At 34.2% G+C, this 25,658-nt stretch overlaps 1 protein-coding gene across 5 annotated transcripts in view; it reads left to right on the top strand.

The window, feature by feature from the left end:
* Positions 1-25,658, top strand: part of LOC109060930 (partitioning defective 3 homolog B-like) — a 171,993-nt gene that overhangs the window by 68,580 nt on the left and 77,755 nt on the right. For 3 of the 5 annotated variants that reach the window (XM_042742648.1, XM_042742791.1, XM_042742931.1), the window contains 7 exons: positions 1,378-1,469; positions 9,333-9,419; positions 10,670-10,795; positions 12,817-13,250; positions 16,349-16,488; positions 16,814-16,939; positions 22,949-23,134. In XM_042742648.1, coding sequence (XP_042598582.1) covers positions 1,378-1,469; positions 9,333-9,419; positions 10,670-10,795; positions 12,817-13,250; positions 16,349-16,488; positions 16,814-16,939; positions 22,949-23,134 — 1,191 coding nt within the window. Of the gene's footprint in view, positions 1-1,044; positions 1,105-1,377; positions 1,470-9,332; positions 9,420-10,669; positions 10,796-12,816; positions 13,251-16,348; positions 16,489-16,813; positions 16,940-22,948; positions 23,135-25,658 lie in introns of those variants that run through there. The other 2 variants (XM_042742868.1, XM_042742723.1) reach the window with 2 other exon arrangements.

Raw genomic sequence — 25,658 nt, forward strand, 5'->3', positions numbered from 1 at the left:
TTTTTTTAATAAGCGGTGACTTATATAATGCAATTAATGTCAAGTGCACAGAACAGGTTAGTATTGGTGCCGAATGAGCTCAGTACGTGAGCCCAGGTTTGTTTGTGGAGAGCATTTCAAACACCGGTAGATTAATTTTTCTTAAACATGTGTTTTTGACTTGCCGTTTATAATAAATGTTGTTTATAATGAATGCTATAATTTGTTTTTGTTTTTTTGTATTGTTTGTGTATATTTTTAAATCCTGTTCTGACTACACTTAAATATAAAGAATTTGTTGTATGTATTATTTCATTTACCAGTATTTTACATTATATTTAATTGTAATAATAAAATGTGACTTATACAACATGTTCTTTTAACAATGCAATTTTGACTTATTTTGAAAAAAATACTGTACTTACTACAACCATAATAATTCATTATGGAACTCCTTCAATTGTCAGAGTCTTTGAGATTTTTTTTGCAGTGGTGGCCATTTTCATTGTTATTTTATTTATATTGTATTTTAAGACACACCAGATTTTATCAGTAAAAACAGTGAAATATTATTGCAATTTAAAATTTCTATCATAATATATTTTAAAATGTCGTTTTTTCCTGTGATGCAAAGCTGAATTTTCAGCATCATTACTCCAGTCTTCAGTGTCACATGATCCTCCAGAAATCATTCTAATATGCTGATTTGCTGCTCAAGAAACATTTCTTATTATTATCAATGTTGAAAACATGAAATCAGAAACTATAGTAACTTTTTCTGCTTTCCCTTTTCCAAACTGTTATGTCATCAGACCATCTCTCCATTAAAGTCTCTCTATGTCTCCCTCATGTCTGCACTCAATAAAGAAGGGAGATGCACATTAACAATAGCCCCACTGCTTCTGCTGCCCCAGTGGCCCTCAGGAGCATGTGGCCTAGCGGGGGATAATCGCTCTCTACTCAGATAATCTAGGTCACTTTTTTGTGTTTGCTGCGTCCCGTGAAGGGGGAGGGGGGGTGTAGGTTCCCATGTGTTTGTGTGTATGTTGGGTGGAGAACAGGGTACATTCTTGACCATCATTAGTGGCGGCTTCACTGTGAGGAAAGTGGACCTTCCCTTTTACGGTGAATCATTTAGTTTTTCTTTATCTTTGTGTTTGTTTTCTATTCATTTGCTTTTTATCTGTTTTGATCGCTGTCCCCGGATGAGATATTAATCATTTAAAAAGAAGTGAAAGGCAGTGAGAGGTTGACGTCAAGGACACAATTACAGTATTTCAGTGCAGAACTGTTCAACCACGTTGGCATGGTTCTCAGTATGGAACATTGAGCTTGGTGTGGTTGTTTTGGGTGCTCTAGCGAAATGAAGTCATGGTGAGTGTATATTTGTCTTGACAGGGTGTTGGTCATGCAACCACTGTGAAGGGAGGAGCCATGGACAAACCCAAGGTGGATGTCCCAAACTCCAAGACCGGGCAATTCAACTTAAGGTGAGGAAGTTTGTGTATGCATATATACATGATTGTGTGTGTGCACTCATAAGGTTGGGATAAATAAATAATAATAATTCAGTAATCAGTGCAAGCAGCAATCTGTCCAGAGATTACTTTGGATATTTATATTGCGAAAAGCTCTTTGTTGGCAGATTAAGGTTATTTAAGTGTGTGTGTGTGTATGTATGTGGGGCCCCGTGTGTTTTGGACATGAGGTCTTTGCATATATATATATATATATATATATATATATATATATATATATACATACATATATATATACATACATATAAATAATTTTTTAATGCTTTTTGCTCTTCTACAATATACTTTTTTATAATCAGCTTGAATATTTAATTTGACTGATAACTGATATTGTTTCTGTAAATGCACACAACCTTATTGTGATATTTTTATAAGAGCCTTGTTTAACAAGCGTTTTAACCTTGTAAAGCACTTTTAAAGCCATTGAACCGTATAATATAATATTTCAACAGTTTATCCATGTTTAAGAGTCAGGCTTAATGTCATGCGTTTATTCTGTTTTAAAGGAGCCTTTCATGCTTATAGAAGCAGCTATTCTTATTGAAATTCTTATCAAGTTGAAGTAATGAAAACGGCTAAACTGATCTCAGCCTGTATGGTTTGGCTCTTCTGAGCGTTGTGATTTCAGTAGATGATTTCATGTTGAGATATACAAGTAGCACAAGAGCTTATGTGTATATATCGTCATTCTCGGTCTTAATATGTACATTTGTTTGCCATAGTCACAGAACGGGAGGCGTACCTACATCACGTTTTCTCCATTCGTGCCTCTTATCTCCGGTCATGTGACCTCATCTCTTCTCCTGGAGAGAGAGATGAAGTTTATCTCTCGCCTCTCTTCACCGCCTCTGTCAATCAGTATTACTGATGCACACACACACACACACACACACACACACACACACACACGCGCACACACACACAGCACACACACACACACACACACACACACACACATACTTTTACAGCTCATTAAAGATTGAAGTGCTCTACAGTACTGCGTCACCTCCGCTCAAGCCCCTCAGGTCCATCTGGGATTCAATCAAGTTTCAATAAGAGTTCTTATTTAGGTTCTGTGTGTTCTGAGAGATAAAATCATTTCATATTCCTGCCAAATATAACCTTTTTTTATGTCTAGTCTTCATATTAATGTCATTTTTTTCAGCTGGACATGGATATTAGCTCTGGGTAAAGTTGAATAAGATGCCACTGAATTTGACACAAATGAAAATGGGGCTTTGAGGCACCAGTAGAGTGCATTGACTGTTCAGCCAACCAATATTGAAATATGTCTTTTCATAAATGTCCAGTGGACAGAAACTGTGGAAAATATTATTGAATGGTCTGTACTTTGGTCCCTCAATCACAGATTTAGTTTTTAATACATTTTTTTATGATTTACACATGGTATTACCAAAGCAACCACACAAATAATAGTGACAAAAAAATAAATAAAAATAAAAAATAAATCTAGTCTCGGATATACTTCGGATGCTTCTAGGCTATTGGAGTTTTTTGACTGTTTTATCATTCATCAGGTAAATGTTGTAAGTTTATAATGCAAGTTTATTTAAATTTAGGCAAGAATAATATTAAACACCTTAGAAAGCACCACAAATAAAATACAATTATGCAAATATTAAAATAATATAAAAATAACTTAAAATAAATATAAAATAAATTATTATTATTTTTTGCCTTTTTTATCATCAGCCAGGCATATATTGTATATCTGTAATATGAGATTGTTCAAATTCAAGCAAGCGTAATCACAAACACCTTAGAAAATGCCACAAATACAATAAAGTCAAATAATAAAAATACAAAACAGATTAAATGATAAAAATGCAAATGTTATACACACAATATATATATATATATATATATATATATATATATATATATATATATATATATATATATATATATATACACAGTACAGACCAAAAGTTTGGAAACACTACTATTTTTAATGTTTAAAATAGCTCATCAAGCCTGCATTTATTTGATCAAAAATACAGAAAAAAAATTTAATATTGTGATATATTACTACAATTTAAAATAATTGTTTTTAAATTTATTATACTTTAAATTATCATTTATTTCTGTGATGCAAAGCTGAATTTTTAGGATTTTTAGGAATTTTCACATGATCCTTTAGAAATCATTCTAATATGATGATTCATTATCAAAGTTGGAAACAGTTCTGCTGCTTAATATTTTTTCAGAACATGTGATACTTTTTTTAGGATACTTTGATGAATAAAAAGTAAAAAAAAGAAAGAAAAAGAAGCTATGTTTTTAAAATATAAATATTTTGTAATAACAATATACACTACTGGTCAGTAATTTGGGGTCAGTAAAGTTTTTCTTCTTTTTTTTTTAAATAAAATCAATACTTTTATTCAGCAAGGATGTGTTAAATTGATAAAAAGTGATAGTAAAGAAAATATATTATTAGAATATATATTATTAGATTTTTTTTATTTTTATTTTGAATAAATGCAGTTCTTTTTAACCTTTTATTCATCAAATATATTAGACAGTAGAACTGTTTCCAACACTCATAATAAATCAGAATATTAGAATGATTTCTTAATGATCATGTGATAGACTGGATGTTACATGTGACACTGAAGGCTTAAGTAATGATGCTGAAAATTCAGCTTTGCATCACAGGAATAAATTATTTTTTTTTAAGTATATTCAAATAGAAAACTATTATTTTTAAGTTGTAATAATATTTCACAATATTACTGTTTTTTTCTGTATTTTTGTTCAAATAAAATGCAGGCTTGATGAGCAGAAGAAACTTCTTTTCACTTCTTTTGGTCTGTATATATATATATATATATATATATATATATACATATACATAAAATTAAACATAAAACAAACAAAATATAAAATAAAACTTTCAGCAAGACATTATTGGCATAGATGACTAGTGTAGGTTTAGTCAGTTTCTGACGGCGTCTGACTCATGTGAAATTTGTTCTTTCATTTCTTTTTCAGATAATTTGTTGAATTGTGGTATGGGACTAGAAAGTATTTCAGGAAGTATTTTCCTCTTTTATCTTGAAATTGATGCCAGGAATAGAGAAAGTGTTTTTCCCTCTTTGACACTCTCTCAGCGCACACAAACACACTCTCTGTGTGTCGTGCTGTTGTGGTGTGTGAGCAGTAATAAGCTCTGCATCTGTCTGATGAGCTGCTGCCAGTCTCAGTTTTTATTCATGTAAATTCATGGACGCTCTGTGCTACACTGGGCACATGCAAATTGGCAGAGGGGTTTTTATTTTGGGAGGAATGCAAATATAGGAGAGGAGATTTTATTTTTGTGGTGATGAACTCTGCAGATCAAGCCTTGCGGAAGAATGTTGCCTGATCTCACTAGCTGGTTGAGTTTGTTTGTGTGTATTGGTAGTTTGCATCATTGTTTAGCAGATGTGGCAGCGTTTCATAATGTTACATTGACAATAGTCTGTAACTAGACTGTCAGCAGAAAGTCACATGGAAGTTTATTCAGGTGCCCACATAACCAGGAATGGTCTGTCTGACCGATATTGACAAACCAGTTTGTTTTTTTACATGACATTTAGGGGCCAATACAGTTGAAATTTGGATGTACAGGGCTCAACGCTAAGGATTTTTTCTTCTGTTGTTCAAATTTTTACTTGCCCTGCCAATATTTTCACTGGCACTGCCAAAAAAAAAAAAAAAAAAAAAAATGCTGTTATCATTGTTTTTTACCCCTGTTATCTTTTATTCTAATAAATAAGCATATATGACCCCAAAATTTTAGATATCAATTAAATTTTACAATTTTGATAGCACAGCAGAAACTACTAGCCTAACAAATATAAAGATCAAACATTATTAAAGACAAGTGAACAGTCAGTTAATAAGAACAAACATACAAATTACAAGCAATAACAACACTGAATATATAGAACAAAAATACAAATGAAAAGATGCATGCTTTAGGAAAAACATCAGATGGGTTGATTGAAAACGCAAAACGCAAATTCTCTGACAGCAGGTGGTGCTTGTGGAACAGCACAGCGTTTCCTTGGTTACAGCTGTAAACAAAGCAGTTGCACTTATTAACAGTAAATGCATTATACTGAGGCAAGATGAAAAGAAAACTAAGTACATTCTTCTTAAGACAGTCACTTCCATACAGAGATACATTCATATAAATCCCCAATTCAATATTTAGGATTTTCTTCCAGTATTTCACGCATTGTGAACAGTGAGCTGCTCTGCCAGCTGTATTTTCTTTACTTTGTGTCCAACTTCACCAACTCTGCCTCTGTTAATGTACAGTTTACACACTTTGTAATATCGTTTATTTATTTATATATGTAATATCTGTACTCCACTTTATAAATTAAATATAGATTAATCATTGTTAAAGCTACAAAGTTACTTGCATGTAGTTGTCTTTCGCGTCTTGCTTGAATGCTTTAAAATCACTTGAATTTTTAAATTAGCAAGGCAAATTAGCAAGTGACAAATTCGTCAACTGTTCCGAACGTCTTTCAGCCTGGGCCATCAGGCAGTCCTTATTGTCCTTATTGTCGAGCCCTGGATGTAACTCTGAGAATAAAACAGAATTTACATTTTAGGTATGTATGTAAGATTTAGGTACTGTAAATGTGTATCTATATACGTAGACAAAGTTTGAGGTCAGAGTGTTTTTTTTTTAACTTCTTTCTTTTTTAAAGGGGTCATATGATGTTGCTAAAAAGAACATTTTGTTGTGTATTTGGTGTAATGCAATGTGTTTATGCGGTTTAAAGTTTAAAAAAAACATTATTTTCCACATAATGTACATTCTTGTTTCTCCTCTGTACCCCGCCTTTCTGAAGCACGTTGATTTTTACAAAGCTCATCATTCTGAAAAGCGAGGTGTACGCTGATGTAAGCCAGTTATCCAGTGCATTGTGATTGGCCAAATTCCTCAAGCATGTGATGGGAATGTTACACCCCTTACTATACTGTGATGTTGTGTCCTGGCACGACGAGACAAAACCAATAAAACCCATTATAAACGAGGCATTTGTTGCATCCAGTGGGGAAATTATTACTGATTATAATGACTTATAAGCCCCTTTCACACTGCACGTCGGACCCGGCAAATTGCCGGAACATTGCCGGGTTGACTTCTGTGTGAAAGCAAACATGTCCCGGGATTGATTCCGGGATTGAACCCGGGTCGGGGACCTAGTAACATTGCCGGGATGAGCGCTGTGTGAACAAAAGCCAGATCTAATGCCGTGTCGTAGTGATGAGGCGCGTTATCGCGCGACTCTTTTAGCGTGTTTTGAAGGCAGATCAACGTTCGCGACGAAAAAATATGTGCAAACTGTAACGAAGCAGAGATCAGTTAGTTCCTTACTTTCCGCGCTGAAGCTGAGATTGTTCGCCAGCTTCATTGAAAGGTAACGTGCCTAGCGTTTTCGACTCGTACATTACACGTCACGCGCTGATGTCACGTGTCGTTACGGGAACGTGCCGGTTTTGTGTGTGAACGCACGCGCATATTCCGGGTAATCACTGGCAGTGTGAAAATGCAAAATCTAGCGACCCGGGTACAAATGCCGGGACACATTACCCGTGTATTTGCCGGAATCGCAGTGTGAAAGGGGCTATACTGTCTTTTTGCGTGTTGCATTGCGTATTGCGCCGCGTAAACATAAAACCATGTCTGCATTTGTGATCTGAGAAACGACAAACAAGAAGCGCTGCTCTACACTGCTCAAAACTCGTGGCAAATTCTTTAAATATGAAAAACGTACTTACAGGCTGTGAGTCAGAAGCACCAGACTGTCCTTTCAAATGCACAGATGCATTGTAGGCTAACCACTGATTTCTATTTGTGTCCTCTTTTGGAAGGCCAAACAAAGTAGTTTCACTTTCACACAACGAAACACAGCCTCTTCACAACATGACAACAATAATACTACAGCGAGAATAAAAGTTACGCCTACTTTTTTTGCATAATCATTTGGGTGGTGTTATGCAAATCTTCCCACACAGTGATGTAGACATCTGGGGGCGTGTTTAAACGAGGCGTTTTAGGAGGGAGTGGACGAATCTTAACTTTTATAAAGAATAACTCTTTGGGTTTGAGACTTAAGTCTTTGCAACTTTAGGGATCTTATCAATGCACAAACAGCTTGTAACACTCCAAAGAGAAAGGAAAAATTGAAATTGCATCATATGACCCCTTTAAAAAAAATTATTCTGCAAAGATGCATTAAATTGATCATAAGTGACAGTAAAGACTTAAAACATCTATTTCATATTAATGTAATACATAAAACCATTTCCAAAAAATTAAGCAACTATTTTCAACATTGAAAAAAAAAGAAATGTTTCTTGAGCAAATTCAGCTTTGCATCAGGGATCATTTGCATTTTAAAACCTATTCAAAATAAATTATTTAAAATTTTAATAATATTTCATAATTGTTATCTATCTATCTATCTATCTATCTATCTATCTATCTATCTATCTATCTATCTATCTATCTATCTATCTATCTATCTAATAATAAGTTAATATAGGTAAAATAAATAAAATAAAAAGTTTTATTTAGTATTAACTGTAATTTGTCTAGCTTGTCTGAATCTTCCAGAAAAGTCTTTTTTTTCTTTCTGACAAAGATGGAAGAGCTCACATCCCCTCTCTGTCTTCCTCTGTCTCTCATCTTCTCCTCTCCTTCACTCTGTCTTTATTGTGATGAGAGATGCAGGTAGGCGCTTCTGCCTTTGGCTCTCATCTCAGACACACTGAATGGCAGTGACTCCGCTGGCTTCTGACTCATTTGTTTGGTCATTAATGTCATCCCGCAGGACATAAACAGCAAATGGATTTTCAGTGTGTGTTGACAGAAGTAGCTGGTGAATACTTTTGTGAATGCTTTTGTGTGTTCGGAAATGCATTGACTGCTTTAGGCCAGAAACATACTCTATGCAAGTACATTGATGCAGATGCTGGTTCTGTGCATTGCAAACATGCTTTTCAAATACTTGCATGCATTATTATTATTAGAGTTACTGTGGCAGTAACAAACTTCAAGAATAAGGGGTCAATTGAACTGATAAAACAAGTTTAGTTTAGTTTATTTAGTTATGTATTAAATGTCTTTCTCATGCACAAAAATGTATCTTTGTGCTTTCTTATTGCCAAGTACTTTTAATAGTACTTTTGATATCCATCCATCCATCCATCTATAATGTTGAAAAAGTAAAACAAATAAGGTGGAAGGTTTCAGTTAAGAAATAAAAAAATAAAAACCTTACTATCTTCTAATTTATTTATGTGCTGTGTGCTCTTTCCATCAAAAACATTTTTGAATCAACCTAGTAACCACAAAACAAACACTTAGAGCATCATAGTATTGTTGTGGCAGGTTTTGCATGAACAAACAGCCCTCAGTTTTATTTCATTAAATATAAAAATCGAGTGTGTCCCATGTGTATTGTTTGTGTTTCAATGTAAGTGCAAGGTCAGAGGATTCTGATTGAACACTATAACGTTACACACACTTCGAGCGCTTCAGACCTGAGGAAACGATGCAGGTGACAGGAGGAGCAATCCATTGATATCCAAGGCACTTTCTACCGTAATGGTTTTTTGGCTTGTCATTTTGACATGTGACTGTTGTTCTGCTAATGTAATTGTGTTCCGATGAAAGTTTCCACTTCTAAAATATATTTTTCAGTTTGTGGGAGTCATTTTCTTTTTTTATTCTGTCAAGAAAACTGTAACTAACCACCATGACCGTTGTGTTTTTTTCTGCAGCAGTCTAACACGGACAGTAGATATTTCTGCAGACCTCGGGCCTTTGGGCATCAAAGTCACATCATACTGCTCCTCACTGAGTGGAAGGTAAAGACACACACACACACACACACACACACACACACACGCACACACACGCACACACACAGATACATGGTGTTTTTACACACTTGCCTGATAATGGACCATGAGATGCACTGTTGTACAAATTCTCCCTTTCGATTCTGGAGTATTAACTCGTATTTTATTTTATTGTATGAGTATTTTATTTTATTTTTTTCCATCATTATATATAACAATGCCAGCTGACCATTTCTTAATTACTATAATTAAGTTGACCTTTTTATGTTTTCTCACTTTACATGTTTTATTTATTATGACAAAATAAAAAAAAAAATTTTAAGCATTTTCTTCAGCATTGGCCATTATATAAAACAATATTAATTGACCATTAGTCTAACAGAAGTAAATGTGAATAAAATTAAATGTTTTACTCTATAAAGAAGTAGCATCACCTTATTTCACATTTATAAATGCTATCTGTGGCATGTGTGGATTACTTAGTAGTTTCACTTTTGTAATTTTAATGTTATAAGTCAACAGTGTCCCATTCATATTCACCCATAGACACACAGTCAAACACTTAGAGGAAGTAGCTAGGAGAATGGCTCTTTCAGACTGCATGAATAGGTCAAAAGTTAAGTTCTCAGGGCAAGGACACACACATGCTGCATGATAGGAAGTCCTCCCTGGGTAGACGATGACAAGCTTCCTGTTGTTAAGGCCTCTGCACCCTGTTGAGCTCCGGATGGAAATAGACCCTCTCTCTGTAGGTGGGCAAACCTGTGCGGTGGCCTGGTGAACTACTCTTTAGGGTGTGTAAGACCCAAAGGAAACCCTAAAGTCTTAAAGGAAGTAAGAGCAAATAAAATTGTGATAATTGAAACGGTTGCCTGAACAGACACAAAAACATGCTGATGTCTCTAATTATTTAATATAACTGATATTTTCATTAAAATCATAAAAAAAAAGTAAATAATGCTTGCTTTGTTCCTGGTGAGTCATATACCATATTCCATATTTATTTTATACTTCATATACATTTTATAATTTACTTGTTTTCTCATTTTTAGATATTTAATTTTATTTTATTACAATTATGTTTTATGTTTTTTAATTGTATTACTTCATATAATTTATTGTACTAACAAAACTATAGACGTTTTATGCAAGTTGTTTTCAGTTGGAATTCTGCTTCTTATGTACGAGTTAATATTTTTAGTTATTTTCTGAATGCCCTTCCCTGCCTGAAATCTGTTTGTTGCTTGTGTCATCAGGACTCTGGGTCTAAATATCCGAGCCATCGAGAAGAACAGCCGCTCCGAACAAGAGGGGCTCTTTGAAGAGGACGAGTGCATCGTGCAGATCAATGACACCGAGTTAATAGACAAGTCCTTTGCTCAGTGAGTGTCTGACTCTTCCATCCGTCACACTTTCATTATTGTCATGTGGATTACTAATCATCCACCCACTCTCTTTCACTCCACTTCATTCTCCTCTTTTATTATCCATCTTTTGTGTTGTTTTTGCTTTCATGCGATTGTTCCCTGTCCTACTCGCTCGTAGTTTGCAAACACAATCGTACCGAACCTTTTTATCTATCCATCCTCTCTCATTTTCCTCACCTTTCTGCAGAGTTTCAGTGCTATAACTTTAACACAACAAAAGAGAATGGTTTGCTCTTGCCACGAGTGTGGAATTGCCCTATTAAGTGGCTTTAGGGGTATCGGGCAGCCTTCAAAAAGGCAACAGATTAAACGAAGTGGCACTATTAGAGGAAGAGTTGGAGAAATGGGTACGAGAGTTAAAGATTTTGAAGCAGAAAAGAAAAAAGACTTCAATCAAGCAAGTCAATTTTACTTCTGCAACTTCCTGAACTGAACTCTAAAAAGTTTGCTCATCACATTCAATGCAACATGACTCGTGCCCTCTTTTCCTCTGATATCTAGTCTTAGCAATGTTAGGCTTTAATTAAAGTGAGTGTGAAGTGACGTGTGGCCAAGTATGGTATCCCGACTAAAGTCCGTTAAACTCCATATTAAAGCATAATTTTTTGCTTATAAAATAGTAATATGATTGTTACATTGTGTGGTATGTGTAAAAAACCAGTTAATAAGTAAATTTTTTATGCTTGGTATAAGTATTGTTTATTTGGATTATTAGTATTAATACATTTGTCATATTTCTATCGTCGACATTAAAAGCCCTAACTTGTTTGTTAACTTATGAGCCTGATTTGTGAAATACAAGCTGAACAAATCTGTGTGTATACTGTTTGTAAAACCTGGATTTAAGCATCAGAATTTACATTATTGATTTTACGAACAATTAAGAAATAGAGAGATTCAGTCCCGGTGATTCTAAGGTTGATGTCAGCATGAAATGGAAATTCACCCTGTTGAGTTCCAGTGATCTTTATTTATTTTTATTTTAAGCATGCCTAAGGGATTTTTACATCATTCTGAACAAGACACTTAACTGTGGTAAAATCTGTAATGCACCACCAAAAATTATGTTTAAAGCATTTAACACAACTCATATTGTGTCTTTTGTCACATGACTTCTGTGGTCAGATACTGTAGCCGGATTGGATTAGAAATCATTGTAAATTCGCTTTTTTATGCAAATTTTGTTGCACATTTATTGAACGTAGTTAGCATAGTGCCATATTTAATTTTATGAAATTAGGACCATGAGGGGCAACTAATCAGAAATTTCATAATTTTCAGTTGTGTTATATGAAATTTGGCATTAGTCCGTTTAAATTCCATATTAATATGCCAGTATTTCGCATATAAAACAATCTTTGATCAGTATGTTGCTTGGTACCAGTAAACACCATATAGTTGGGCAAAAAACTGAATTGTTTGTATTGTTTAATTTGCTTATCAATATTAATAAATTAGTCGTTTTGCCAGCATTAAAAGCTATAACATGTATGTTAGAGTGGGCCTGATTTGTAAAATACAAGCTGAACGAATTTATACAATGTTTGTAAAACCTTGATTTAAGCTTCAAAATTTACATTAATGATTTTAATAATTATTTTCAGCGCTATTTTACTCATGTTGAAGTCAACATAAAGTGGAAATTCACTCTATAGAATTTCCTTTTATTTTCCATCTATTTTCTAAACGCATCTTAACAATCTCATTGTGAACTACTTGTAAAATCTGTAATGCACCACCTTTCTTGGCTGGCAATTTTAACACAATAACACTAGCCTATAGGTAAATTCCACTTAGCTCTTATGTAGTAAGATGGAAGTGCTGAGAAGTGATTCCCACTGGAAGTCCTTGAGGGACAAGACTCTTGAATGGTGCTAATGAAGGAGTCTTTGAAGCACTAAACGCCTTTTTATTCACATTATCTACAAATATGCATTACAGTACAATAAGACAAGGTTTCGCACTCAATGTTTCAGGTCTCAAGAGGTGTTTCGCCAAGCCATGTCTTTTCCCACCATACGTTTGGAGGTGCTTCCTGTCGCCAACAGGCTCCGCTATGAGAAAAGCCTCATTGGGCAGCTTTTCAACAACACTGAACCAGACCCTGTGGTCCCTAAAGTCAAGAGTCCTTTCTTGGTCCATAAACTCAAAACCAATACATCTACGCCATCTCCAGAGCCACCTGCCTCACAAACCCCGCCCCCAAAGGAGGAGGAGATTCAGCCTGCAAGACACACCCCCATTGAAACAGATCATCGCAGAGCCACGCCTTCTCCTCCGGTCAGCGCGTCACCCACCCTGAAAGATCGCAGCGAGAGCCCCGCCCCCAAAAAGACCCCGGCCCTCGCCACACTAGTTAATATGATCAACAAAAAGTCTGGGAAGAAAATGAAGATCGATTTAAAGAAAGGTAAGCTGGATGTTAACCCAAAATTCAACCCAGTGAATTTAAAAAAGTTCCAACTTACAATCATTCTTTCTGTACCATTTTTTCACTCAAAAATATGCCACATTATGCAAGTAAAATGGGATGCGAATGTCAGTTCATGTTGATTTCAAGCTTGAGTAGTGGAAACTCCATCCAGTTGACCACAAGGTGCCATCGTGAGCTCTGTCAAAACTGCTGCATAGCAACGTCTTCCTTATTTTCTCACTTCTCTGTCTGTATCACTCCTCTCAGCTGATTGACAGCTGCTTTTGTTTAAAACTTTAATGTCAGGTGCTCTTCTGGGACTCGAGATTTCATCATTTGCCATCTTTACTATGCTGGATTGGCCGCTATCCTTTATAGCATCTCTCCCTCAAGTGTGTGTGAGAGAGAGACAGAGCAATTCTCGACTTCAGTAATCACACGTGTCCCTGTGGACGAGAAACTTAAGGGAATCGCTTTCTTAGCATGATTCTTTAGGCCTCTTTTTTTCTTTCTTCTCTCTCTGTGTTTCTGGATAAATGTGCTTTTAATTACTATTTTTTATTTATTTGTGCAGATTTTACAAACAATAAACAAATAATAAGCAAACAAATGAGCAAATAAATGAATGAATAAAAAAATGTGTATAAAAAGTATTTAGTAGTATTTAGTAGTAGTGTGGTCTTAACAGCAATAAAAAACTAATCATTCTAACTGGAATATTTATTTTCTTAATATAAAATCATTAAAAATAAATATTTATGCAATATATTCTAAACATAAATAAAGATTTTAATGTAATAAATATAATGCAATAAATTTAAAATGCAACTAATATTAAAATAATATGTGTACAATATATATATATATATATATATATATATATATATATATATATATATATATATATATATATATATATATAAATATATATATATATAAAAATAGCTAAATATTAACTAAATATTAATATTTATGCATTAAATATAAAATTATATATATAAATATAAATGTCTCCTCTTGATTTTTGGGTGAAATGTGACCCTGACATATTTCTGTGAGATTCACTCGTCCATCTCTTTTCAGCTTCCCCTCATCCAGCGCTTTTACTTCCTCTAATCAGTTTTTTCAGACCACACCCTTTGTCATCGTTTCTATCTCTCCTCTTTCACACCTCTTTCATCTCTCTCTATATCTCTTTCTATTTTTCTCTCTCTCTTCTCATCCTGTATCCTGCTCTCTGCATCTCTCGTCTCCTGTAGATGTGTTCACGTGTGAAATTAAAGTGCAGAGCTGTCTAATCCCCGTAAGGAAACATTTATCAACGTGCAGGGTTGGAAACAGAGGTGTTCAAACCTCTGCAGAGAAACCAACAGCTTAAACACAGGTTATCAGTCCAGAGTGCTTGAAAGCTATCATCAGCATACCACTGACCTTTTGACCTGATCTTGGATCAGATAAGCTTGATACAGTCTGTAAAGATCTATGAGGGTCATAACCAGTTACTGGTTGTTGTATGCATGTTTTTATATATATATATATATATAATATATATATATATATATATATATATATATATATATATATATATATATATATATATATATATATTCTTCACCATTTTCACCATCTTTCTCTCTAGGCATCAGTATCCGATATTGAAACCCATGTTAGTAGTCAATATTTTCTAAACCATATTTCAGTGATAATAGTGACACTAAATTTCTAATGAAATGTACTAGGAGTAGATATTGAAAATTAATGCTATAATATTGGACAAATTACTCTGAGGTTTCTTTCATGTTAGTTACACTTTAGAGAACTTTTAAACAAAGCCGTAATTCAAAAATTCATAGTTACAAACTTTGAATTCAAATATTCAAATTTTGATTTTGAGAAGCCTTTTAAATGGAACGTTCATTGGCAGTTTTCTTTGGCAAACCTGTAAATTTAACATTTTAATTTGAAAATTCAAATTTTCATTATGACTGGCCTTTTAAATTGAATTTTCATTGGCAGTTTTCTTCGACAAAAATATTCAAATAGAAAAATCTTGAAAACAAAAGTTAAAAACTTGAAAATGTTGAATATTCATTAAAAAAAAATAAAAGTTAAGTAAGCTTTTACAATAAAGTGAAAGTGAAAGTCGTGACATTTGTCAAGTATGGTCACCCATACTCGAAATTGGTGCTCTGCATTTAACCCATCCAAGTGCACACACACATCAGTGAGAAGTGAACACACACCGTGAACACACACCCGGAGCAGTGGGCAGCTATATATCCAGCGCCCGGGGAGCAACTGGGGGTTCAGTGCCTTGCTAAAGGGCACTTCAGCCATGGGTATTGAGGGTGGAAGAGAGCGCTGTTCATTCACTCCCCACCCACCTACAACTCCTGCCAGCACAGAGACTCAAACCTGCGACCTTCGGGTTGCAAGTAGAATTATATATGCGTTATTCGGGTTATGTCCCACTTTTTTTTTTTTTTTTTTTTTTTTTTTGACAGTTCTTTTAAGTTGAAAATATACAGGGGTATTTTATCTTTGCTAGTCAAAAAATACTCACAGCAGCATATAAAATAGGAGCTTTTAAATTATATTTCGAGACTTGACTTTACAACTGTTGACAGCTGTATTAACCATTCATCTTAAAACTAGTCAGTTCGTTTTGACAAGTTTATATTCTACATCAAATTATCTGAATGACCAGAACATAATACCTTTAAGTTTACAAATTTTTCTCATGGCATGATGAAAATTCACTTGGTATGAATAGTGTTGAGGTGAAATCCAAAGCAATTAACTTGCTGAAAATAGAGCCTTAAGATGTTAGCAAGTCTTCAGGACATTGTGGAAGGGATTTTAGTGGAAAAATGACGTAGATTTTCAAAATATCTTAAAAAGATCTCAATTTTATTTGGTACTACAATGAGTGTGAACTGTGGGTGTAAATGCAAACACACTTTTTCTATGACTGGAACCTTAGAAGAATGTTATTTTACATCATACAGCAGGGTAAGATGTGTTCAGTTTAGGTTTTCTGGTTCACTGGGTCATTAAATGCATGCTTAATGTTTCTGGCCTTCCTCTGTCTGCAGGAACGGAGGGCCTTGGATTCACCGTGGTAACCAGAGACTCGTCCCTTCATGGTCCAGGACCCATTATGGTCAAGAGCATCCTGCCCCGCGGAGCTGCTGTTAAAGATGGACGGCTCAAGTCTGGAGACCGTATCCTAGAGGTATTACATGCATCCTGCATCAATGCAATCATGAGAGAACAACCTGGAAATTGCGAAATCACAGTTTATTTATAGGACATTAAATTATGCTTCTCCTCTCCCACCAGTCATGCAATCAAAAGGTATTGTTTTAAATGCAATTTAAAGATATTGTTTCAGAAAGCTTAATGCATCCTTGACATAATTAGGTCAATTGTCTGTCTTGTATTCCACCTGGCCATGAGATGGAATTAACACTGACGTGTTTTCCATCTCTGAACAGTGTAAATGGAATTTTGCTCTCCGTTTTGGCAGTTACAAGAAATAGCTTTCTCTCTTTCTCTAGGTAAATGGAGTGGACATCACAGGACGCACACAAGAGGAACTGGTGGCTATGCTGCGGAGCACCAAACTGGGAGAAACTGTGTCTCTTGTAGTCGGAAGACAAGAGGAGTTTTTGCCCAGAGAACTGGTAAGACCATTTCCAAACCTCTGCAACAATGAAAATTAATGGTACCTCAAATTATATCTAAAAAACACATTATTCATGTAACGAAAAATTAAAACTTTGTTTGAAAAAAATGATAAGACTATATTTTAAGGACCAGTTCTCAATATTAACTAGTTGTTTATTAGCATGCATATTACTAGAATATATATATATATATATATATATATATATATATATATATATATATATATATATATATATATATATATATATATATATATATATATAGCACATATTAATGCCTCATTCTGCATGACCATATTTTAGATCCCTTAATTCTACCTCATTCCTAAACTTAACAACTATTTATAAGCAGCAAACTAGGAATTTGAGGCAAAAGTTGTAGTTAATAGTGAGAATTTATCAATTTTTTTTTAATAATGATATTTGATAAACAAACCAAAATCAAATAAAAAAACAAAAAACGGTGCTGTCAAATAAAATGGTGCATAATGGAATTTAATGGTTATGTGTGGATATATTTTACATGCACATTTTATGGCAAAGTCAAACAACCTTATAAACCCCAGCAATTCCCTCCTTTACATTGAAAGTGTTGAATCAGCATGTGACTGGAACTTGTGCACACGACAGCGGTTTAACAGGAAGCCTCGGGCCAGTGCTGGTCCATCTCCTCTCATAGATGTTACACGTGGTGGGTGTTGATCGCTGACCTCTTTCAAAGCATCTCTGTTTTTCTTCTAAACATCAGACCCCTTTTAGAAACCATTATTTTCTTTTTTTTTATAATTTATTGCATTTTTTTGTTTTTATTCTATAATAATATGTATTTTTTTTTTATTTGAAAAATAAATAATGGTATTATATTTAATTATTATAATATATTTATTTATTTAATATTATTATTATTATTTATTTAAAAAATATTATATAAACATTGTATATTGTATTGCAAAATTAAAAACTCATGCATGGTTACATTTGGAGTTTATTACTGGATTTAGCTGCTTTGTACTTTGTTAAATCTTTGCTGTCTGAGATCTGTTGAAGAAGAGCAGCTGGATGTCATTGACACTGACTATTATTGGACCATTAATTCTGGTTAGGCACAAAAAGCATCATAAAGAGCTGCTCTGCAGTATCTATTCAGAGAGAATAGATATTTTCCACCCTATTCAAATTCAAAGTGGGTTAGCTGTGCCACTGCTTAGCCAGGGTAAATTATGGCAGAAATGCGACTGCAGGCAAAAGGAAAAATGACACACTCGGGAGAAATATTTTTCAGGGAGTGAAAGAGTATGAAAAGATATAATGACAGTGTTGAGTAGATTTCACCATCTGCCTTTTTTAGAGGATATGCGTATATGTGTGTATATTTGTATTTCATTCCAACCAATAAACTCCATAAACTCCTACCTTGCACTGGTCAGAGCTGATTATTGATTGATAAGGTTCTTGAAAGAATACCATGGTACATTCCCAAAAAAACATAGTAATTTTAAATGTTGTTATTGTACTGGATTATCAGCCTTTGAGGAGAATGAAGCAATAGTAACGATGGAACAGTATTTCACCCATATTTTGGCATTTTATTTTCGCAAATGTTATTTGAAAAATGGAAGTCAACATTTTTCTTGCATTCAATATGCATTGTATATTTGTAATCTGATTAACTTGTGGTGGAGTCACATGTTTCTTTTAAACAGCGTATGAATCGTTGTATAGAAAATTAATTTTCAAGTATCAGACATATACAAGAGTTTGTGGGCTTGTTTTGTAAATGTATATTAAAGAGATTTCTTTGGCAAAATATAAATGTCTAAAGATGACCATTGCATTAAAGCTAAGCCGACTGGATTTGGCATCAATTTGTCATGTCCTGTAAGTGTAAATGAAAACAGTAGGTGGAATTAATGTCTTCAGCAACATATTAATTATACCTGATAGCCAGCAGCAATAAATCAGCCAAACATCAAATTAAATTGTAATGTAAGATTTTTTTTTGTGCCCACTAGACATGCATTTAGATCTTTTCCACTATGCACTGCAAAAATGTCTTTAATATGATAATAATAAAGTGGCTATATTTAGTGATTTTTGTGGCGTTCCACTAGACAAAGTACACTTACTGTATAGTCAAGATAAATGATCTAAAATCAAGTCTTTAGTCGACCAGTGTGTTTATCAGAGTATATTGTGTCTAATACCACAACTGTAATGTGATATTCTCACAGGAAATGTGCTGTAAAAGCTGAATATTTATTTTTGTAACCAATTTGCAGTTATAATAGTTTGATGTTTGAGCTGCTGTTCTCCACCCTTTGATTCAGATAGGTTTTCTGTGAGGATGCAGGGGTCAGATTGCACATTGAACACAGTTGCACTTACATAAAGAGAGGTCGGCCACAGGGCTGGTGGAGCGTTTAGATGTCCTTGAGATGGTCGTAATAATAATTCCTCTTCCTACACACAGGATGTGTTTTGCTTTGTCATGACCTATTTAATTATATTTGTTATTTGGGTCACGGCCACTTTTCCAAACCCAGTGGACTTTTTTTTTAAAAAGCTGTGAGTAATATAAAAACTGTAGATGCTTTCATGAAATAGCAAACGGCATCCTGACATCAATTCTAATTTAGGTCATTATCCGGGTTAAGGTGCATTAACTTCTAACCAGGGCATCAAAACACATTTCCCATGGATTATTTTGGTGTAAATGATACAAAGACTTCTTCTCAAAATTCTGTGTGAATCACATTGTATTTTCACGATTACTGATTAAAAAGACTGATCAAAGTTTTTTTTTTTTTGCGACACAGCTCTTTTCTTTGTGAAGTTGTTGGGGGTGTTATGAGACTGCTTCCAGAACAAGAGGAAAATAGTGTTGATGTAGATGTTGATGATGTTCATTGAAGTATCAGTTTTGTCTGAGGTGTTTCTTTTTTGCGACATAAATATATATATATATATATATATATATATATATATATATATATATATATATATATATATATATATATATATATATATATATGTAGATAGACAGATAGATAGATAGATAGAGATATTTAAATTAATAATAGTAATATTGATAACATTTATGAATATTAATATTATCAGTTAATATCAATGGATATTTAATGTAATTATTCATTTTAGTATAATATATTATCCTATATTAATATTAGTTAATAGTGTGATGGTAATAATGTTTATTCATATTAATTATTAATTTACATATTATTATTATTATTATTATTATTATTATTATTATTATTATTATTATTATTATTTGAAGAAGACAAAGAAAAAATAATGTTTGTTACTGTTAATATTTATGATGTATTATATTATAGTTATTACATATTTAGTATAATATAAAAAATCATATTATCAATAAATATTAATTACTCTTAGTACTGAAATGATTTCATATTACATTTAGTCATCTAGCAGACGCTTTTATCCAAAGCGATTTACAAATTAGGACAATGGAAGCAATCAAAATCAACAAAAGAGCAAAGATATTAGTGATAATATATTAGATAGATAATATCTTCATCAAAATTATTGCGATATTATCGCTACTATTCGATATATCACCCAGCCCTAGTTAAAGGTTTGAAATATTAAATGCTTGCACTAAAACATTTTTCATTCTACCTGTAATAAAACTGTGCTAAATGTTTTGGGCCACACTAGTAGGAAGCATTTGAGCTGTGTTTATGAAAAATGTGCATAATAGTGACTGTAAAATATGTATTTTAGTGAAGGAAATTACATTTTTATATTTGGGACATGGTAAAAAAAATTTTTTTATATATTATACTGGCATTGGCTTGGGATGCACAATTAAAAGGATGTAATAGTTGTGATCATTATTTGACCTTCCATGATCATTCACACTCGATGAGGTGCAATACTGACACTATTAAATCAAGCACTCCGTAATCACAAGTAAACTCTCTGATCGCTCAGATATTTGTCATGATGAAGAGTTCCACAAAACAGCTATGGTTTGCAGACAGTTGTAAGAGTTGATGTTACAAATACATCTTTTGAATAGACTGTGTGAACTCATTGTCCCGTTAGCTCGGAGAGCTTTATTTTCCCTCCTCAATAAGTTTTGTCAGTTGTTTTGTTTATTGGTGTAATTCTTGTTTCTTGGGTTGCATTGGTTAGTCACTCAGTTAAGTATCTTGTGTTTCGTTCCCACCCTTCCTAATTATGTTGTATTGATAAGGAGTTATCACAAAGTAGGTCTGTTGTGCTATCTTACAATCAATATAGGCCTATAGTTAATGTAAGTTAAAGTGTCGCCGTTGTAACCGTTTAAAACTTGAAGTGGCAATGAGGTCTTAAAATGTATGGATAGAGTCTTAAAAAGGTCTTTAAAAGGTATTAAATTTAACTCCATGATTCCTGTATATACCCTGTATTAATATTAATTGTTTATTATATTAATATTTTTCATGTTTTAATAATACTAGTAGTTAATATTAATGTTAATTACTAACACTAATGTTAATATTGTTATTAATTTAGAGTTGCAGGTGCCCAAATATGGTGGATTTGCATTGCCCTTAGGCCTGTGTTTATCTGTCAGTGCTGTTTAACTCATTCCGCTTATTCCCGACACGGATCCTTTTTAACTCTATAGTGCCGCTGACCTTTTTTGCCAGCTTTTACTCATGTTCTTTACTTTAAACAGTCCATCATATTGATTGTATGAGAGGACATTAGTGTGTATTTGCCCTCAGGAGGTCTTCATGTGATGTCTGGGCCTCAAGTGTCGATAGGACCACCAGAGCGGCATCTCCCTCCTCATGTAAGGAGGCATCAGACAATCTGATGTTCTCGCTGGACCCAAAGTTTGACCTGACTTACAAACAGGCCTTTTATTGTGTGCTAAAACTCTGATTTGTCGTCTGCCTCAGGCCATGTACGACACATTATCTTCAGTAAGAGGACACACTAAAAGGACTACTTGAAGCTTTGCCCCATTGGCCCTGCTATTTTTCATCGTTAGCTCTTACTTAATGCTTTTTGCCCAACTCTGTGCTCCTACAAAGTCATTTTTGTTTCTTTTTCCCCTGGCCCATTTCCACAGTAGCTTAGCAACAGTCTAATGCTGTTGCTTAATGTGGTTTCCAGGAGGATGTCAGTCACATTTAGGCATTGCACTTTATTCTAGGTCTTTTTGCCATGTTTTATTGATGTGATAGTGGATAGAAGAAGGAAATGATGTGTAGAAAAGGTCAAAGACCACAGCACTGACACCCTTAATCTCTTTGATATGATGTTTAGGAGTCAAAGAATGCATAAAGAGAAGTGAAATGTGTGGATAGTTGTGTGTGTGTGTGTGTGTGTGTGTGTGTGTGTGTGTGTAAATGTGTTCAATAATGAGTTATTAGTCTTAAATTTTGTTCCCAAACCCCTCCCTCCTAAATGAATCTCTGTCAAAAGCTTTTTATTTTTCCTTTTGAACTGACACGTTCTCATGATCTCACACTTTCATGTTCAAATCAAAAATGACCCGCAACATGTTTCCTGCCTCTCCATTAGACATGGATTCATTCCGTCCTAATCATACTTTATATATTCATCAATCATTGCTACATTTGGTACATCTGGCTTTATTTTAACTGGGATCCATCTCTGAAATAAACACTTTTTTGCATTTTTTGAAAGAAATTAGTACTTTTATTCAGTAAGGATGCATTAAATTGATCAAAAGTGACAGTAAAGACATTTAGAATGTTACAAACATGTATATTTCGAATAAATGCTGTTTTTTATCATAAAAAAAAAGAAATCCTGAAAAAATAATGTTTCTTAAGCAGCAAATCTTCTATAAAATTATTTTCGATAAAATTACATGTGCAGTAATGCAGTTGTAGTCAGTGGGTAGTATGCTGAACTGGGATAAATGCTAAGATTTACTTGGTTTTAAAAAAAGTCAGCAGAGATACTGACCTAAGTATGTGTGTGTGTGTGTGTTATTTGCAGAAAGGAGAACCATCAGGTCCGCTTCTGTCTGAGGACGGGCGAGAGCAGCTGATGTTTGAAGTTCCTTTGAATGACTCCGGCTCAGCTGGTCTAGGGGTCAGTCTGAAGGGTAATAAGTCTCGAGAGACTGGAGAAGACCTGGGCATCTTCATCAAGTCCATCATCCACGGCGGCGCTGCACACAAGGTAAAGAGCAGCCCATTCATCAAACATCCAGTCATCGAAGGGCTTCAGTCATGAAAGTCGCTCCAATCCTGTGTTTGTCACTACAGAACGGCATACAGTCCTGATTTAAATGCAATCCATAGTACACTACTAAAATATACTTCTGTTCATTATACTTTACTAAAAAACCTTTAAAAACTAAATAAATAAATGCATTTACTATTATAAATATTTAAACAATATTGCTCGTAATACCTTATTGTTTATGCAGCTTGTTAAAAATATAGTAGTATATGCAGAAATTAATTTTAGATTAATAAACTAAAATCAGTTAATGTTATTTTTATTAGTTTTAGTTTTAGTTAATGATAACAACACTTTCATTGTTTTTTTTTTTCATATTTCATTAACTAATTTAAAAGGATAATAAAAGCCTTCTGAAGTGAAGCGATGAGTTTGTGTAAGAAAAAAATATCCATATTTAAAACAATAAACTGTCATATTTAAAACACCTCCCGTGCCGTGTGGAGCACTTTTTATGGTGGACGGATGCATTTTTTTGGGCTTCAAAAACTTGACCACCGTTCACTGCCATTATAAAGCTTGGAAGAGCCAGGACATTTTTTAACATAACTCCGATTGTATTCATCTGAAAAAAAAAAGAAGTCATATACACCTAGTGAGTAAATCATGGGGTAATTTTCTATTTTGGATGAACTATCCCTTTAAGATTATTTACATTCAAATTGAACATTTGGTTTATATAACATTAATAAGAAATTCACAAAAAATATATTTTACATCGATACGAAAATGCACATTGATAAGGCATAGTTTTTGGTCAAAGTTAATCAGTCCAAATATTGTAAGATTGATCTGTCTGTAACTAGTACTATGATTAGAGAAGCAATACGAACCTTGCTTATTATGTAGAATATACTGTAGGGATGCACAATAAAAATCAGCACGATATTTAATGTGCATCTCATCAGTAAAGCCGGTTATGTAATCAGCGGTAAATCTCTACACGTGCAAGCTTTCACGTGGAGCAGCATTTACTACACAAAGCCGGTGTTCACTGACAAGCTGCGCAAAACCACAATCATATTTTGCACAGCTTGACAGTGAACAACTGACGAGATGCGCATTAAATTTTTGAACCTCACCAAATGCTGTTACTGAAATATGAATACTCCTCTCCTCTCCTCTCCTCTCCTCTCCTCTCTCTCCTTCTCTCTTCTCTCTCCTCTCCTCTCCTCTCCTCTCCTCTCCCCTCCTCTCTTCTCCTCCTCTTATTCTTTTCTTCTCTTCTCTTCTCTCTTCTCCTCTTCTCTTCTCATTTTGTTTTGCCAGGCAGCAGGTGTTGTATCTGTGTGTAGATAAGGGCACATATACTGTCTCCTATCAGCAGTGTAATCAAGAGTGGGCTCGCAGGTGGAGCTGCGTCTCTGGCCCCTATCAGCACTCCAGTGGAGAGTGGGCTCAGAGAGCAAGCTGCATCACAGGCCCCCATCAGAGAGACGCTCAAAGAAATAGACATTTTCAGAGGCTGAGTTCTTCATTTGACTTCTGACGTTCACCCTTATCACGCTCTCTCGCTTTTCAGTTGCTCCTCTAGCATTTACACTCCATGATTGAGATAAAATGGGCATGGATTTTAAAAACTGCATCCTAATTTCTGGAATAAATTATTGTAGTACAATTCTGCCAGTTAATGAATTAAAACATGTTGAAGGCAGTCTTTGGTTGTGAGCTTCCAGAGTGTCTGCTTATGTATGCATGAGTATATTTTCTCAATAGATGGGCACAAGTGTTTGTGTCCATTCTGCCGAAGACCCCCTCCCAGGGCGGTATCGGTGGTCTGCGGTCAATGACCTCACCCAGGGGTCAGGATCATCCACTGTGACACAGACTCTCAGGAGTCTTTAGCGGCTCCAGTGGCTTTTAGCCACTAATCTCTTTTGTTCCTCCTCAGCTGAGTTTTATTTAGGAAACCACAGCTGTGAACCTTAATCCAATTCATTCCAGCCTGGCCCTTTCACACTAATGATATGCATATGTAATTGTATCTGAATTTATAGTGGGATGCGTTAAACATTTAACAGTGAGGCTACACAGCATAAATGTTTTTAAATCACATTATAGCGCTTTAGTTTTGGGAGTAGCTAGCTAAAAGTAGCCATGGTCCTAACTTCACTACATGCTTCAGTGTGTCAGTAATTCAGTCAGTGTCCAAAAAAAAAAAGTTTTTTTTTTTTTTTAGTAACAGTTCCCCTCCCAAATATAGTGCTGGTTCATTAAAAATGACATATTCAAAAGAACAATTAATTCACAAATCAGACTAAAAGTATCTTTAACTTTAATGCTGTATTTGAAACCTATTTATTATTCCTAATTAAGTAAGTAAATAATATTAAATAATTAAGTCTTGGTTTATTCCATGTATAACTACTACTGTACTATGATTTGTAGTTTAGTTTTTTGTATTTAACTATATACAAAATATATAGGTAAATTATATATCTACCTACTCTCTCTCTCTCTC

The sequence above is a fragment of the Cyprinus carpio genome, chromosome A1 (assembly GCF_018340385.1).
Source record: "Cyprinus carpio isolate SPL01 chromosome A1, ASM1834038v1, whole genome shotgun sequence".
In the NCBI taxonomy this organism is placed as follows: Eukaryota; Metazoa; Chordata; class Actinopteri; order Cypriniformes; family Cyprinidae; genus Cyprinus; species Cyprinus carpio.